Source organism: Myotis yumanensis, unplaced genomic scaffold (genome assembly GCF_028538775.1).
Source record: "Myotis yumanensis isolate MYYU_CA2020_CCGP unplaced genomic scaffold, mMyoYum1.0.hap1 SCAF_20, whole genome shotgun sequence".
NCBI lineage: Eukaryota > Metazoa > Chordata > Mammalia > Chiroptera > Vespertilionidae > Myotis > Myotis yumanensis.
Genome location: NW_027223771.1, coordinates 12196466 through 12214871, shown reverse-complemented (window position 1 = coordinate 12214871; position 18406 = coordinate 12196466). Strand labels below are relative to the sequence as shown.

Sequence of the window (18406 nt, the reverse complement as noted above, 5' to 3'; positions counted from 1 at the left end):
GCCTGCTGCACACCTCCCACTGGGGTTGTGCCCATAACCAAGGTACATGCCCTTGACCAGAATCGAACCTGGGACCTTTCAGTCCGCAGGCCGACGCTCTATCCACTGAGCCAAACCGGTCAGGGCTAGGCCACTTTGAACAATGGGGAGCCACACAGTGGTACTGACATTTCAGAGGAATTTCTCAGTGGAAGAGGTCATGACGAGTGGGGTGAATGTGAAAAAGCTGCCAGCCACAACCAGAAAGTTGTTCAACATCAGGTTGTCTGCTCCAGAGAAGTGATTTATAAGTGTAAAAAATATGGGAAAGCTTTTAGATAAACCTTTAACCCCATTCATCATAGAAGAGTTTACACTGTAGAAAAGCCATACAAGTGTAGTGATGGTGGGATGTCCATCATCCTGAGGTCCAATCTCATTCAACAGCACAAAGGCCACACTGGAGAAAAGCTATATGAGTGTCGTGATTGCAGGAAGCCCTTCAATCAAAGAAGTATCATCACTCCACACCAGAGGGTTCACACTGGTGAAAAACCTTATGAGGGAAATCTTATGTGGGAAATCTTTTACTCACAATATTCACCTCCTTACCCACAGGAGAGTTCACACTGGAGAAAAGCCCTAAGAGTGTAGTGATTATGGAAAGTCCTTTAGGCTACACGGTAACTTCACTCAATATACCAGAGTTTACAGTGCTGCAAAACCTTATAGGAGTAGTGAATGTGATTATTTACCTGCAATAGTCACCTCTTTATCCATAAGAGAGTTCACACTGGTAAAAAGCTATGTGTGTGTTCTGGTTATGGGAAGTTTGTAATCTTTATTAATATCCCCGGTGTAAATACTCATCGTTAGGCGGTTCAAATGGCCAAAATGATGGCTCTGAACATGGACATGATAAGATATTTCAGTAGCACCTCATTATATTTTGTTTCCAATATGCTGATACAGTGTGTTCAAATATGTTCAAAAATTTTCACAATAAAACAGTAAAATTATTGGGAAGCATCAAGTTTAAACCTTTTTTTAAAGATTGATTTCAGTAGAATTGATTTAAAATGGACATAAAAAAATACACTTTTGGTGTTTCCCTGCATGCCTGCATTGCTGATACCAAGTTCCTCCTGCCCTTATCAGTTCTTCATTCTCGGCCTATAAAATAATTGATGCAATAATTCAGCCTGACAGTGAAATAGCTTACTTTATGTTCTTGTAAAATAGACACTTATGAAATCCCATGAATCCTAATCTAGCCTTCCACCACTATCAGTCATCAGGATGGTTTCTGTATCTGCCTATTCTCAGGTACATTATTGGGTAATTTTACTTAAAATGTCACATAAAGTCCGATCGAGGCCAAACAGCTAAGTGGGTCAGCGAATAATTTCAATAATGGAAGGTTGCAAATTCCAACGCTGGTCACATCAATTACAAGAGTTACTCAAAGAATGTATAAAATTAATGGAACAAAAAAATAGTTCTCTCTCTTTCTCTCTATACAGACAGTCCTCGGGTTACTTCGAACTGGACATATGTTGTTTCGTGGTTACGTTGCCATCTGCAATTTATTGATATAAAAAAATTTCTGTCATTTCGTTGTAAGGCTTTTGCTGGAAGTTCATTCGGGAACTAGTTGGCCAGCGGAGCGGATGAATAAGTCCTCACGCGGCGCTATAGGAGGAAGACGCTGTCCTTCAGTCGCCATTTATAAGCCATTTTGGATTGTGCTTCATTTGCTCTCTTTGTGTTGTTATTTTGAACACTTTTTGCCCTTCCTTATGGCTCCTAAGCGAAAGGCAGGTTCTTCTGATGGCAGTGCTACGAAAAGAAGGAAAACCACAATGGAAGTGAAAGTAGATGTAATACGCTCGGAAAAGGGCGAAACACTGAGAAACATCGGCCGGTTGCTTGGCCTCAGTCCTACGACTGTCTCGACGATCATCCGCGATAAAAAGCGTGCACTTGACCATGTGAAAGGATCTGCTCCTATGAAATCAACTGTGATTACAGAGCAGCGCAGCGATCTCATGATTGAGATGGAAAGATTATTAGTGCTTTGGCTGGATGACCAGCATCAACGGCGTATCCCAGTTAGCCTGATGTTGGTTCAGGAGCAGGCTAAAAGATTGTTTGAGGCCTTGAAAAAAGAAAAGGGGGAAGGGAGTGAAAGGGAAGAGTTTGTGGCTAGTAAAGGCTGGTTGATGCGTTTTAAGGCTCGTGCTAATTTGCATAATCTTAAGGTGCCAGGGGAAGCTGCTAGTGGTGATCTGAAAGCAGCAGGTGATTTTCCTCGTGCGTTGGCTGAGATAATTAGGGAGGGAGGTTACTGTGATAAACAAGTGTTCAGTGTGGACGAGACAGGCTTGTTCTGGATGCCTATGCCTACACGTACGCACATTGCCAAGGAGGAGAAGACAGCATCAGGCCATCAAGCCAGCAAGGAGAGACTGACTTTGCTACTTGGGGCTAATGCTGCTGGTGACTTCAAGCTGAAGCCCTTGGTGTGTCTGGCTGAGAATCCAAGGGCACCCAAGGGCATATGGAAGGGTCAACTACCTGTCATCTGGAAATCTAACAAGAAGGCCTGGGTGACACTTGGCGTATTTGAGGACTGGTTCACCAACCATTTTGTGCCAGAAGTGAAGGACTACTGTGCTTCCAGGGGGCTGCCCTTTAAGGTGTTGCTAGTGCTGGGCAGTGCCCCTGGTCACCCTGCCGATCTGAATGACTTTCATCCAAATGTCAAGGTGGTTTACCTTCCACCTAACACCACCTCCCTTTTACAGCCTATGGACCAAGGTGTCATTGCTTTTTTCAAGGCCTACTACCTCCGAAGGACATTTGCTATGGCTTTTAGGGCAACTGAGGATAAAGAGTTGACTCTCAATGACTTTTGGAAATCTTACAATGTTCTTGCTGCTGTAAAGAACATTTCTGATTCTTGGGATGAAGTTAAGCAATCGAACCTGAATGGTGTTTGGAAAAAATTGTGTCCCCAGTTTGTGAATGATTTCCATGGCTTTGAGGATTCAGTTGAGGTTGTCATCCAGAATGTTGTTGAGCTGAGTAAGCAGCTTGATTTGGAGGTGGAGGGTGAGGATGTCACAGAGCTGCTGGCATCTCATGGAGAGGAGCTATCTACGAAGGACCTCATTCAGCTGAAACGGCAGTTAATTGAAGAGGAAGACACACCAACCCCTGAGCCCAAGAGATTTACAAGCAAGGAACTGGCAGGGGCCTTTGCCATGATAGAGGATGCCTTGGCAAGGTTTGAGGCTCAGGACCCCAACATTGACAGGTACACTAAGGTTGCCAGAGGGGTCATGGATAGCCTGCAGTGTTACAAGGAGATTTGGGAAGACAAGAAGAAGGCATCCTTCCAGACTAGCCTTGAACATTATTTTAAGAAGGTAGAGAGGCCTGCAACAGATCCTGTACCCTCTGCCTCATATGCCTCTCCAGACTCACCTGACCCAGTATCTCCAGCACCTTCTGCAGGTTCTGCCTCTCCAGACTCATCTGACCGAGTATCTCCAGCACCTTCTGCAGGTTCTGACTCTCCAGACTCACCTGACCCAGTATCTCCAGCACCTTCTCCAGGTTCTGCCTCTCAAACCTCCTCCCCGCAGCAGCCCAGTGTAAGCCTGTCTCTCCCTCCTTTACAACGTCCAATGTGCAAGCCAACAACAGTAATAAAGGTAAGGATAATACCGTATTTACCCTTGTGTGTACATATGTACTTTATATATATGTAGTACAACAGTTAATCACAGAATGTATAAAATTAATGGGACAAAAATTGATCTCTCTCTCTATATGTGTGTGTGTGTGTGCGTGTGTGCGCAAATATATATATATCCCTGTTTCTCTCTCTCTCTAAAATCAATATCTGTGTTTCAATCACCTAGTCAATCCACACACATCTGAACACCAGCACAGCCTAGGGACCTGTGATGACAAGCAGCCAAGGTTCTCTTGAGGGCAGAGCATACAGTGACCCAGAGAACAGTATGGGAGGTGCCATCTATGTCAGTGTGGCAGGTGGGGAACCCGGGCTGAGCTGCACAATCACCCACAGGGGATGATGACATCAGTGTGGTCCCTGGGACTAAAAGCAAAGCGCCAGGCACTAGCACTGAAAGACGAGTGAATGAAAAGGGAGTCCATTTCTTTTTTTTTAATTTCTTTATTGATCAAGGTATAATATATGTGTCCTTATCTCCCCATTACCCCCCCAACACCCCCTCCCCCCACACTGATGCTCTCACCCACCTGTTGTTGGTTTTCATTGGTTAGGCTTATATGCATGCATACAAGTCCTTTGGTTGATCTCTCCTCCTTACCCCACCCTCCCCTACCTTCCCTCTGAGGTTTGACAGTATGATCGATGCTTTTCTGTATCTGGATCTGTTTTTGTTCATCAGTTTATGTTGTTCATTATATTCTATAAATGAGTGAGATCATGTGATATTTATCTTTCTCTGACTGGCTTATTTCATTTAACATAATGCTCTCCATTTCCATCCATGCTGTTGCAAATGGTAAGTATTCCTTCATTTTTATCGCAGTTTAGTATTCCATTGTGTAGATGTACCACAGTTTTTTAATCCATTCATCTACTGATGGGCCCTTAGGCTATTTCCAAATCTTAGCTATGGTGAATTGTGCCACTATGAACATAGGGGTGCATATATCCTTTCTGATTGGTGTTTCTAGCTTCTTGGGATATATTCCTAGAAGTGGGATCACTGGGTCAAATGGGAGTTCCATTTATAGTTTTTTTTTTTGAGAAAACTCCATACTGTTCTCCACAGTGGCTGCAGCAGTCTGCATTCCCACCAACAGTGCATGAGGGTTCCTTTTTCTCCGCATCCTTGCCAACACTATTGTTTGTTGATTTGCTGATGATAGCCATTTTGACAGGTGTGAGATGGTACTGCATTGTCGTTTTGATTTGCATCTCTCTGGTAATTAGTGATTTTGAGCATGTTTTCATATGTCTCTTGGCCTTCCTTCTGTCTTCTTTTGGAAAGTATCTATTTAGGTCCATTATCCATTTTTTGATTGGATTGTTTATGTTCCTTTTGTTAAGTTATATGAGTTCCCTGTAAATGTTGGGAGATTAAACTCTTACTGGTGATAACATTGGCAAATATGTTCTCCCATGCAATGGGCTTTCTTGTTGTTTTGTTGATGGTTTCCTTTGCTGTACAAAAGCTTTTTATTTTGATGTAGTCCCATTTGTTTATTTTCTCTTTAGTTTCCATTGTCCTAGGACAGTGATGGCAAACCTTTTGAGCTCGGCATGTCAGCATTTTGAAAAACCCTAACTTAACTCTGGTGCCGTGTCACATATAGAAAATTTTTGATGTTTGCAACCATAGTAAAACAAAGATTCATATTTTTGATATTTATTTTATATATTTAAATGTCATTTAACAAAGAAAAATCAACCAAAAAAATGAGTCCGCGTGTCACCTCTGACACGCATGTCATAGGTTTGCCATCACTGCCCTAGGAGCAGTGTCAGTGAATAAATTCCTTTGGCATATGTCTTAGATTTTGCTGCCTGTGGATTCCTCTAGTATTTTTATGATTTCCCATATTATGTTTAAGCCCTTTATCCATTTTGACTTTATGTTTGTGTATGGTGTAAGATGGTGGTCCAGTTTCATTTTTTTGCATGTATCTGTCCAATTTTCCCAACATCATTTATTGAAGAGACTGTCTTGATTCCATTGTATGTTCATGCCTCCTTTGTCGAATATTAATTGGGCATAGTGGTTTGGGTCAATTTCTGGGTTCTCTATTCTATTCCATTGATCTATATGTCTGTTCTTGAGCCAGTACCAGGCTGTTTTGAGAACAATGGCTTTGTAATACAGCTTGATATCTGGTATTAAGATCCCTCCTACTTTGTTCTCCTTTCTCAGGATTGCTGCAGCTATTCAAGGTCTTTTTTTTTATTCCAGATGAATTTTTGGAAAGTTCGTTCTACGTCTGTTAAACACGTCATTAGTATTTTAATGGGGATTGCATTGAATCTGTAGATTGTTTTGGTTAGTATGGACATTTTGATGATGTTCATTCTACCAGTCCATGAACACGTTATGTTATTCCATCTTTTCATGTCTTCCTCTGTCTCTTTATTTAGTGTCCTGTAGTTTTCCGCATATAGGTCTTTTACCTCCTTAGTAAAGTTTGTTCCTAGATATCTTAATTTTTTTGGTGCAATAGGAAATGGGATTGCTTTTTTAGTCTCTCTGTAAATTCAATATTACTGTATAGAAATCCCATAGATTTCTTGGTGTTAATTTTGTATCCTGCTACACTGCCAAATTTATTTATTAAGTCTAATAATTTTTTGTTGGAGTCTTTAGGGTTTTCTTTGTACAGTATCATGTCATCTGCAAAAAAGGACAGTTTTACTTCTTCTTTTCCAATTTGGATGCCTTTTATTTCTTCTTGTCTCATTGCAATGGCTAATACTTCCAGTATTAGGTCAAACAGGAGTGGTGAGAGTGGGCATCCCCGTCTTGTTTCTGTTCTTAGGGGAAATGGTTTTAGATTTGTCCATTGAGTATGATGTTGGCTGTGGGTTTGTCATATATGGCTTTTATTATGTTGAGGTATTATCCTTCTATTCCCACCTTGCTGCAAGTTTTTATCAAGAAAGGGTGTTGGATTTTATCAAATGCTTTTTCTGCTTCAGTTGATATGACTATGATTTTTATCTCTCAATTTGTTTATGTGATGTATCATGTTTATTGATTTGCAGATATTGTACCATCCTTGCATCCCTGGGATAAATTCTACTTGATCATGGTGTATAATCTTTCTGATGTACTGCTGGATCTGACTTGCTAGAATTTTGTTGAGTATTTTGGAATCATTGTTCATGAAGGATATTGGCCTATACTTCTCTTTCATTGTGTTGTCTTTATCTGGTTTTGGTATTAGGGTGATGCTGGCTTCCTAGAACGAGCTTGGAAGTGTTCCGTCATCTTGAATTTTTTGGAATAGTCTGAGGAGGATAGGTTTTAGTTCTTCCTTGAATGTTTTGTAAAACTCCCCTGGGAAGGCGTCTGGCCCTGGGCTTTTGTTTGCAGGGAGCTTTTTGATGACTGCTTCAATTTCTTCCATAGTTATCAGCCTATTGAGATTTTTAGAATCTTCCTGATTGAGTTTTGGAAGGTTGTATTTTTCTAGGAATCTGTCCATTTCCTCCAGGTTGTCTAGTTTGCTGGAATAGAGTTGTTCATAGTATTTTTAACAATCCTTTGTATTTCTGTGGAGTCTGTGGTTATTTCACCTCTTTCATTTCTGATTTTGTTTATTTGGATCCTCTCTCTTTGATTCTTGTTGGGTTTTTATTGTCATTATTTTGCAGGATGTTTTTAATTTCTTCTTTGATCTCATTTGTAACCCAATCATTGTTTAATAGCATGCTTTTCAGTTTCCAAGTGTTTGAGTTTTTTGGATTGTTTTTATTGTATTTATTTCTAATATTATGCCATTGTGGTCTGAGAAGATGCTTGGTATGATTTCAATCTTCTTGAATTTGGAGAGACTGTGCTTGTGACCCAATATGTGGTCTATTTTTGAAAATGTCCCATGTGCACTTGAGAAAAATGTATATTCCATGGCTTTGGGGTGAAATGTTCTGAAGATGTCAATTAAGTCTATCTGATCTAGTGAGTCATTTAGGATTGCTATTTCTTTGCTGAATTTCTTGTCTAGAGCTGCGGTTCTCAACCTGTGGGTCGCGACCCCTTTTTCCATCGAACGCCCCTTTCACAGGGTTTGTCTAAGACCATCCTGCATATCAGATATTTACATTACGATTCATAACAGTAGAAACATTACAGTTATGAAGTAGCAATGAAAAAAATTTTATGGTTGGGTCACAACATGAGGAATTGTACTTAAAGGGCCAGAAGGTTGAGAACCACCCTTCTAGAGGATTTATCCAGTGATGTCAGTGGTGTATTAAAGTCCCCTACTATGATTGTATTGTTGTCTATCTCTCCCTTGATATCTTCCAGGATTTTGTTGTTGTTTTTTTATGTATTTAGGTGCTCTTGCGTTGGGTGTATATATGTTTATCAGGGTTATATCCTCTTGTTGTATCAATCTCTTTAGTATTATGAAGTGGCCTTTTTATCTCTTGTTATGGCCTTCAATTTGAGGTCTATTTTGTCATATATAAGTATTGCTACCCCAGGTTTTTTTTTTCATTTCCATTTGCCTGAAAGATATTTTTCCAATCCTTCACTTTCAGACTATGTGAGTCCCTTGTTCTGAGGTGGATCTCTTGTAGACTGCATATATATGGTCATGTTTTTTTATCCATTCAGCCACTCGATGTATTTTGATTGAAGCATTTAGCCCGTTTGCATTTAAAGTTATTATGGAAAGGTACTTGTTTGTAGCCATTTTTATTTTTGTGTGCCTGTTGTTCCTGCTTACCTTTTTATTTCTTCTTTTTGCAGCATTCCCTTTAGCAGTTGTTGCATTGCTGGCTTGGTAGTGATAAAGTTCCTTAGCCTTTTTTTGTGTGAAGCTCCTGATTTCCCCTTTAATTTTGATTGATAGTCCTGCTGGATAGAGTATTCTTGGATTCAGTCCTTTGCTTTCCATCACTTGGTATACCTCCTTCCATTCCCTTCTAGCGTGATGTGTTTCTGTTGAGAAATCTTCTGATAACTGATGGGGGATCCTTTGTAGGTAACTCTCTGTCTCTCCCTTACAGCCTTTAAGAGTCTCTCTTTGTCGCTAACATTTGCCATTGTGATTATGACTTGTCTTGGTGTGGGTCTTTTGGGATTCATCTTGCATGGGACTCTCTGTACTTGTGTAACTTTTTTCTTCCCCATATCAGGGAAGGTTTCTGTCATTATTTCTTCAAATAGATTTTCTAATCCTTGCTGCTCTTCTTGTCCTTCTGCCAGCCCTATTATATGTATGTTACTTCATTTTGTGTTGTCCCAAAGCTCCCTTAGGCTCTCCTCCTGCTTTTTAATTTTTTCTCCAGTTGCTGTTCAGATTGGGCTTTTTTCTGTACTTTTTTGTAACTCACTAATTCGGTCCTCTGCTTCTTCTAGTCTACCATTGCAACCTTCCATGGTGTTTTTGATTGTGGCTATGTGAATTTTCATTTCTTCCTGATTTTTGCATAGGTTATTGATTTTCTCATCCATCAGGTGAATGTACTCTATGACCATTACTCTGAATTCTTCTTTTTTTTTTTTTTTTTGTCATGTTGCATGCTTCTGTTTCACTTATTTCCTTTCTTGGCGATCTCTCTTTTTTTTTTTCCTCTGGAGATTGTTTCATTGTCTCTCCATTCTATCACCAGAAGGTTCAAATGTCAAGTATCAGGCCATGTGTAGTGGGAGCCATGTGTAGTGGGAGCTTCGCACCCCGCAAGTGTCACTGAAGAGCTCTGACACCAAGATGTGTGGCTGCCTTGGGTTGGTGGGAGTCACGCTCACCCAGGATCACATTCACAAGCACTTATAGTGGCCTCATGTGCGCACCTAGAATTAGGGACCCTGCCTGCGCCATCCTGAAACAGATCCCGCTGGCATGTGCCAAAAATCAAAGTCCCCTAGTGCATGTTAGGAGTCAGAGACCTCCTGTGTCCGCACCGCTAATCGAGTATCAGAGTCTCTGTTGCTTGGTGTGGCCTCACGCCGAGAATCAGGGTCCTCGTGTGGGCATGTGCCATGAATTGGAGTTACTGGCTCTTAGTGTGAATGCACTGGGAATAAGGGATCCCAGGTGCGTGCAATAAGAAACAGATTCAAGTCACTGGTGCTTTCTCTTGCATGGAAAATCAGGTTCCCCGGTCTGCTTGGGGGACCAAGGTGCACTCCTGCCCTGCGGAAAGAAGCCTTCCGTGTGTGCTTGCTCTGAATCAAAGTCAGGTGGCACTGCCCCCCAGTGTGGGCCTGGGGTCTGGTCACGTGAGTGTACACTGCAGGAAACAAACTCTCCGTGTCCGTCACCCAGGCTCATATTCAGCACTGCCTCCCTGTGGGCACAGGGTCTGATCGCCGGAAACAAACTCCCAGAGTTTGCGCCCCCAGGCTCAGATTCAGCTCTGCCTCCCTGGTTGGGTGCAGGGTCTCGTTGTGGGAAACAAGGTCCCTGAGTTCATGCCCCCAGGCTCAGATTCAGCGCTGTCTCCCTGCGTGGGTGTGGGATCTGATTGCGGAAAACAAACTCCCCAAGATCTCACACCAAGGCTCAAATTCAGCACAGCCTACCTGCTGGGGTGCACGGTCTGGTTGCAGAAAACAAATTTCCCGAATCTGCGCCCCTAGGCTCAAATTCAGCGCAGCCTCCCTGTTTGGGCGTGCATTCTGGTCACGGGAAACTAACTTCCCATGTCCACATACCCAGGCCCAGATTCAGGTAGAGCTGCCGCTGCTGTGTGTGGGCAAGAGGCCTGTTTGAGCAGAGAAGGTCTAGCAGTTCCTATGCCACTGCCGTGGGGATGGCCAGGAGGGGGATTGGCTCTGGAACTCACAGGAATCTGCAACCTCAGTGCCTGGGGTCTTGGTGTCCGTGGGTCTGCAGCTGTGGTCGCAGATCTTTTACCTGAGTGGCTGTAGGCTCCTGATTTGCAACTGAGACCAGATTGGGTAATAGCGAGGCTAGGATCCTAGTCTCAAGCAGTTCTGTTCTTCAAGATGGTGCAGTCTCTGTGCCGGGGGTGTCCTCCCCAGAGTGTTTGTGGTGGCAGCAGGTTTTGACGTCTAACACTGCCCATTAAGGCATCCCCTTGAAAGACCTGTAGGATCTAGCTGTCCCTAGCTCTCACTCACACACATCACACACGCCCACACACTCCTCTATCGCTCCCTCACTCTCTCACAAACCCGCCCTACCTTCTTGTTGCTCTCCATCTTTTTTTCGGGAGTCCATTTCTGATGGTGTCTTTATGATATGATATGGGGAATTTTAGGATAATTCCTAACAATATGGGTTGCTGTGGTGCTACATGGCAGGTCCAGAGCTTAGGTGCCATATATGTGCCCACCTGCCATTTCTTATTGAGGGCTGACCCAGTGAACAATAAGAAAGAGATAGAAGACATCAGTGTCACTTGCACTTGAAAATTCCCACCAGGATGGGGAAAGGAGAAGAGAGAAGGGTGAGAGAGAAGTGTATTACAGAGGTGGTGAACTAGAGTTTTAAGAAAGAAGCTGATTAGAAAACACCCTGTCCTTGTCATGGCTTATTTGTGTTACCAGTGAAGTTGTGCCTTTGAGAATGAAGCTGTGAGACAAGTGCAGATCAAAGAACTATGGGCAGCAGGTAATGCAAAGTGATGGCCTCAACAAACTGGGATTGGAGTCAGAAGTGTAATGGGCATTACCATGTTGTTTGGTGTCTTGGAGGCACAATTTGGAGAACAACATGAGTATTGCCTGACAACACCAGTGTCAGATCCATCACATTCCCATTATGTGCAACATCTCTTCCTCCCCTGTGTGCCTAACACCCACTGTTATTAAAAGGGGGCAGTGTGACTCACATTTGAGGATCAGAAGACAGGTATCTTGTATCTGTTCATCTGCCGTTATTGTTGTGAGAAGACACAGCATCAGTATAAGGGGAGATTGACTTTAATGGGATGAAGGGCTGCTATCTTCTCTGATGTGGGGAGTAGGGAAGCATATGGATGTGCAGGGTGGGGAGTATGGCAAACTTGGAATCTCAAAAGAGAATCTTATCATGGGATGTACGGTCTCCATTATGACAGGATATGAACTTTGAGGATGTGGCCATTGCCTTCTCTCAGGAGGAGTGGGGGCTCCTTGATGATGCTCAGAGACATCTGTACTGTGATGTGATGCTGGAAGTGTTTGCACTTGTATCATTCATAGGTAAGACCTTCACATCCCTCCTAGTGTCCTGAGGTGATGCCCACTCTTTTTTTATTCTCCAGACTTAGCACTCTCTCTCTCTCTCTCTCAAAGCTAGACCATGGGCTCTGCTAATTTTCCCCACTGTCTTTTCTAATGGGCTCTGGCTGCCTGTGCTGACCTCTGCAGAGAGCCCTGAGCAATAGATTCCATAAACCTCCCTAAACAGGTTGCCTCATAAACTGCAAGAAGTGTGTGGGTGTCAGCAGTCTTGCAGACAGCTTAATGGGACCCTCCTGCTATTCCAATCCCGGGAGGGTGACTATATCCACATCTATGACTTCCACTTCTACACCTTTCCTGTAGATAAGGACCTTGATGAATGCCTGGGCCAGGTATCGTCTTTACATACATGCACCAGAGACTGTTCTTTTAAGACCCTCCTTCCATTGTTGTTTGTAATATTACCTTCTGTGAATACTATTGCAAACCGAATGCTGTTGGCAAGTGATGGCTGCTCACCTCTGTTGTCTTTCATTGATACTTGGAATATTTAGTTTGTACATATTTCTAGAGAAGGAGGAGCAGGGAGAATCTCGGTTTTTTCCAGAGTGAACGTACAGGATGGTCCTAGAGGAAGGCTGGCCTGGCTGAGTGGCAACTGTGGGGAGGTATGACATAAGGATGGTGTTCAGATTGTACCAGGAACCTGCTCCTGTCTAATGGTGTTTGGTGCAGGTTCCAGTGGCCACACCTCATTGATACCTTTCCTTTTCCACACTTGATACTTTGCTGACTTGTCATTTAATCAATGACTTCTTAGTTTGGCTAACTTCTCCTTTGTGTCATTTTTACATCACCTATTCTTCTGAACATCTCTTTCTGCAGTATTCTACAACATGGACCTGTGCAAGTGTTATGAGGATCACATACATGCTTAAACACCCCTCATACACCATTTGCTTATGTATTGAATTTTACTTGGAAAGTGATGTAACCAACCTTCTGCACATCTTGCCAATGTCACCAGCAGAGAAGATCTACTGAATGCTGTTAGCAGCAGAATGAGCTGGACATTCCACTTATCTTTCATGTGGTGCTCGCCATGCTTTTGCTCTATTTCTGTCGAAATGTCCACTGTTTTGTGATCTTCAGTGGTCAAGAACTTCACAGGGGCCTGTTATTAAGCCATCCTGTAGGTCTTTTATTTTCAGCCAATTGCATGAAACCAAGGTAGTATGTGCAATACAGTTTTATATAGGGACTTCCCCCTGTCACCAGAGTCACCATTCATTTTTTCATCATTTCTCTGTTTTCAGGTCACTGCCATAAAATGGATGATGTGGAGGCCTATTCTGAACACAGTGTATCTGTAGGAGAGTCTCAGCTCAGGGCTTCCAAGACAGCTGCAGCCACCCAGAGGACCCATCTGTTTAAGCCGTGCTTCTCAGTGTTAAAAGATATTTTGCACCTGAGTGAGTTACAAGTGGTTTACTTTGAGAAGAATGTGTTCTTAAGTGATGCGTGTGTGAGAGACTTGTGTTTCAGTGCGAACCCTCACTAGCAACAGAAGGATGGCAGTGGAGAGAAGCCCTGGAAAGAAGATATGGAGAGAGCCTCCCTTGTGACAAGTTGCTGCTTCTACTTATCTGGGGTGCCTGAAGCCAATATGGAGGTTGGTGAAGACTCCCCAACCATCTCAGGGCTTCTCCAGCACCAGGCCACTCTTAACACTGAGGAGCCACACAGTAACAATGAGATTTCACAGGAATTTCTCAGTGGAAAAAGACATCCCCAGTGGGTTGAATGTGAAACAGCTGTCAGCCAGAAACAGAAAGTTGCTTATGAGAAAGGTCTCTGCTCTGGAGATATGACTGATGAGTATAATAAATGTGGGAAAGTGCGTAGACGAATATTCAACCACCTTCAACACAAGAGAGTTCACACTAGAGAAAAGCCCCATGAGTGTACTGATGGTGGGGAGGTCTTCAGTGAAAACATTGCTCTCGTTAAACACAACAGAGCTCACACTGGAGAAAGGCCATATGAGTGTAGTGACTGTGCGAAGTCCTTCAGTTACTGGTCTGACTTCACTAGACACCACAGAGTTCACACTGGGGAAAAGCCATATGAGTGTAGTGAATGTGGGAAGCATTTTAGTCGAAGGTCTTACCTCACTGTACACCATAGAGTTCACAATGGAGAGAAGCCATATGAGTGTAGTGAATGTGGGAAGCATTTTAGTCGAAGGTCTTACCTCACTATACACCACAGAGTTCACACTGGAGAGAAGCCATATGAGTGTAGTGAATGTGGGAAGCATTTTAGTCAAAGTTCTGACCTCACTATACACCACAGAGTTCACACTGGAGAAAAGCCATATAAGTGTAGTGAATGTGGAAAGCATTTCAGTCGAAGGTCTGACCTCACTATTCACCACAGAGTTCACACTGGAGAAAAGCCATATAAGTTTAGTGAATGTGGGAAGCATTTCAGTCGAAGTTCTGACCTCACTATACACCACAGAGTTCACACTGGAGAAAAGCCATATGAGTGTAGTGAATGTGGGAAGCATTTCAGTGAAAGGGCTGCCCTCACTATACACCACAGAGTTCACACTGGAGAAAAGACATATGAGTGTAGTGAATGTGGGAAGTCCTTCAGTCACTGGTCTGACTTCACTAGACACCACAGAGTTCACACTGGGGAAAAGCCATATGAGTGTAGTGAATGTGGGAAGCATTTTAGTCGAAGGTGTTACCTCACTGTACACCATAGAGTTCACAATGGAGAGAAGCCATATGAGTGTAGTGAATGTGGGAAGCATTTTAGTCGAAGGTCTTACCTCACTATACACCACAGAGTTCACACTGGCGAAAAGCCATATGAGTGTAGTGAATGTGGGAAGCATTTTAGTCAAAGGTCTTACCTCACTATACACCACAGAGTTCACACTGGAGAGAAGCCATATGAGTGTAGTGAATGTGGGATGTCCTTCAGTCAAAGGTGTCAACTCACTGTACACCACAGAGTTCACACTGGAGAAAAGCCATATAAGTGTAGTGAATGTGGGAAGCATTTTAGTCAAAGTTCTGACCTCACTATACACCACAGAGTTCACACTGGAGAAAAGCCATATAAGTGTAGTGAATGTGGAAAGCATTTCAGTCGAAGGTCTGACCTCACTATTCACCACAGAGTTCACACTGGAGAAAAGCCATATAAGTTTAGTGAATGTGGGAAGCATTTCAGTCGAAGTTCTGACCTCACTATACACCACAGAGTTCACACTGGAGAAAAGCCATATGAGTGTAGTGAATGTGGGAAGCATTTCAGTGAAAGGGCTGCCCTCACTATACACCACAGAGTTCACACTGGAGAAAAGACATATATGTGTAGTAAATGTGTGAAGCATTTCAGTGAAAGGGATTCGCTCAGTAAACACCACAGAGTTCACACTGGAGAAAAGCCATATGAGTGTAGTGAATGTGGGAAGCATTTCAGTGAAAGGGATTCCCTCAGTAAACACCACAGAGTTCACACTGGAGAAAAGCCATATGAGTGTAGTGAATGTGGCAAGTCCTTCAGTCAAAGGCCTTCCCTCATTAAACACCACAGAGTTCACTCTGGAGAAAAGCCATAAATGTGCAGGGAATGTTTTATTTTTCTCACTTATTATAAGAACCCTTAAGGGGCTCTATGGGAACCTTTATATGAATGTAAATCCCTTTTATGGGAACGTACACCCTGCTAGATTCCTCATAAATTTGAGGTACAAGTGAGACTTGAAGGAGCTGCATTGTACTTGCTCACGTGCCCAGACCTACAACCCAAATGATGTCACCATCTGTTTGTCGCTCAAGAGATTTCACCTCTAACACCTGGCTCACCTGAGGAGTGTACATCGGTCATCATCCCTGGCTTCTCAGGGGACTGTATTCTGTGTTCTCACTTCTGCTTGAAGTAATTATGGTTCCTACAAGCTCTTGGCAGTGTCTTCATTTATTTCTCTATGACTAGAAAATTGACCTGACCCAGGATTCATCCAGAGCACTCCTTTTCAGCTAAGAAGTGCTACCTCTTTCAGGATCATAGTGGTACTCACATTATGCTTTGATAAATTTGGGGGGATTCTTAGTCACCAACCCGCAAACCCCTTGCTCTCCTGTGCTCTGGTTTATGATCTTTTTTAAAAGCTGTTGTTACATTTGTACCTTTATTTTTGATTTTATTCACGGCCACAGATGATTTGCACACACAAATGTGATATGTCAGCATGCAGAGATGAATAGATGTTGTGTTTATCCCAAAATTTACGTGGTTTGGAAGGGAGAGCATAATGGCAAGAAATCACTTTTTGTCCAATATTGGGTTATTATTTACTGCAGCCGATGGCCTCGAAATAAAGAACACATGACTGTGCATTTAATCTGCAGCCTAGTGCCTCGATTATTGGTGAGGGCTAAGGTCACTCTGAAGGTCACTCTGCTTCTGTGACCAATATGAATCATGTTCTGTGTTCACAGTATGTATTGCATAAGCTTCAGCAATGTTTAGAGAGCCTGCTCTCCCTGTACTGCAAAGGAGCCATGTGCTAGGACATATGGAATTTCATAGGCTGGTGTCATTTGTTGTAAGACTTTGAGGTGGAACCACAATTACGACAGAAACTTTCAATAGTGAGTGGGAAAGCCTGCAGTAAATTAAATGATAGGTGCCTCTTCTGAACATAAAGCCACCAATGTCTAGGGTCTGTGGTTTGTGTGACCTTTATGTTCAGACAGTCTTAGGACCTCCAGAACTGTTTTGTGTAGCTGACGTCATTGGCACACAAAATAACCTAATGCTATTGTGTATTCCCTGGCCCCTCTAGAGTGTTTACATAAGGTAGTTGCTCAACAGGCAAGAAGTCAAAGCTAGAGGAAGAATAATCCTGCAATCTGTCCCAGGATGTGTCTTTTGTAGGCAGTCAGCATTCCTGTTGAATTTCATGGCAATAGTTTTTTTTTTAATATATACTTTTATGATTTTGGAGAGAAAGAGAGAGAGCAAAATATCAATGATGAGAGATAATCATTGATCACTTGCCTCCTGCACGCCCTGCTCTGGGGATCAAGCCGACAGACAACCTGGGCATGTGACTTGACCAGGAATTGAACCTTGACTTCTTGGTTCATAAGTCGATGCTCGACCACTGGGCCACACCGGCTGGGCTGATGGCAATAGTCTTCACTGCTTGCCAATATTTGCTGTCACTGAGGCTGGGCTGGTCCTCCCAAGAAATGAGGAGAGGGATGGTCCTGTGTATATAGGGTTGCTGTCTTAATTTTCTAACACAGGGATATCTAGAATTTACATGAAACCACCTTTCAAGACTTTACTTAGGTATATGTGTAACTGATGAGCAAGGGAATGCAGTTTTCTAATGTGTAGTATTTGGTGAGGTTGAACATGCAGATAAAGCTGAGAAACCATCACAGGTAAAATAGGCTTCTCTGTTACCCACATCCTTGTTGGGGAAAAAGTAAGCTTACTGTTGTGAGTATGCCAAAACACACAGTTAATTCTCTTTTTCAAGTAACTATTTTATGTATTTTAAAATGTATTTTCTATTAAATTTTGAAGTGAAGGGAGAGGGAGAGAACAGCAATCATCTGCCTCCCGTGTGACCAATTATTGGGGATTCAGGAAGGCATGTGCCCTGATCTGGAAGCAAACCACTGGCTTTCAGTGACCATGATCACAGCCAACAAAATGAGGCACAAAAGGCCATGCAGAGTTTATATTTGTGTTGTTATTTATTAATCATTGTATTATTTCCATACCAACAACTCTAAACCTACTTTTGCCACACCCTGTATTTACCTCCATTCCTTTTGTCACCTTTCTGCCTCCCAGCCCTCCATGCAGGCATCGATTTACCTTCCTGTACAGTAGAGTAGTTTATATTTTTCATAATTGTATTGGCACTATAAGGTGCATTCTCTTTAGCAAACACTGGCTTCCTTCATGCTACATAGATTTTTTAGAGATTCGACACTATTGTTTATGTAAATAGTTAATTTTTTTATTTCTAGGAAATAATGTATTCGTTAGATAACCACTTTAACTACTGAGCTGTGTATGGTTTCAGTTATTTGTGCGTTTGGGGTTTTATAAATAAAACACCTGGGACCCAACCGGTTTGGCTCAGTGGGTAGAGCGTCGGCCTGTGCAGGAGGCAGCTGGTCAAGGTTTCTCATCGATGTTTCTAACTCTATCCCTCTACTTTCCTCTCTGTGAAAAATCAATAAAATATACTAAAAACAAAAATTTAAAAAATAAAAAAAATAAAACGCTGGGACTGGTGTATTTCGTTCTTTTTACAGGTGTATGTCTTAGGGATCAAACTGATCCAGTGTCAGTGAATGTGTTACATTTTAACATGTGGAGAACTGTGATCTCAAATGGTCAATCATTTGGCCTTCCCACCCACCCACCCACAGTAATGAAAATTCCATTTTTCTGCAACCCTGCCATGTTAATCTTTT

General features: G+C 42.5%; 2 protein-coding genes across 2 annotated transcripts in view; both read left to right on the top strand.

Moving 5' to 3' along the window:
* Positions 1-18406, top strand: part of LOC138998469 (zinc finger protein 211-like) — a 232099-nt gene that overhangs the window by 61905 nt on the left and 151788 nt on the right. The window lies entirely within an intron of this gene.
* On the top strand, positions 13546-15519 carry LOC138998536 (zinc finger protein 420-like). Its single transcript, XM_070400696.1, has 2 exons — positions 13546-15050; positions 15303-15519. The coding sequence occupies exons 1-2, from the start codon at positions 13546-13548 to the stop codon at positions 15517-15519; spliced, it is 1722 nt and encodes a 573-aa protein (XP_070256797.1).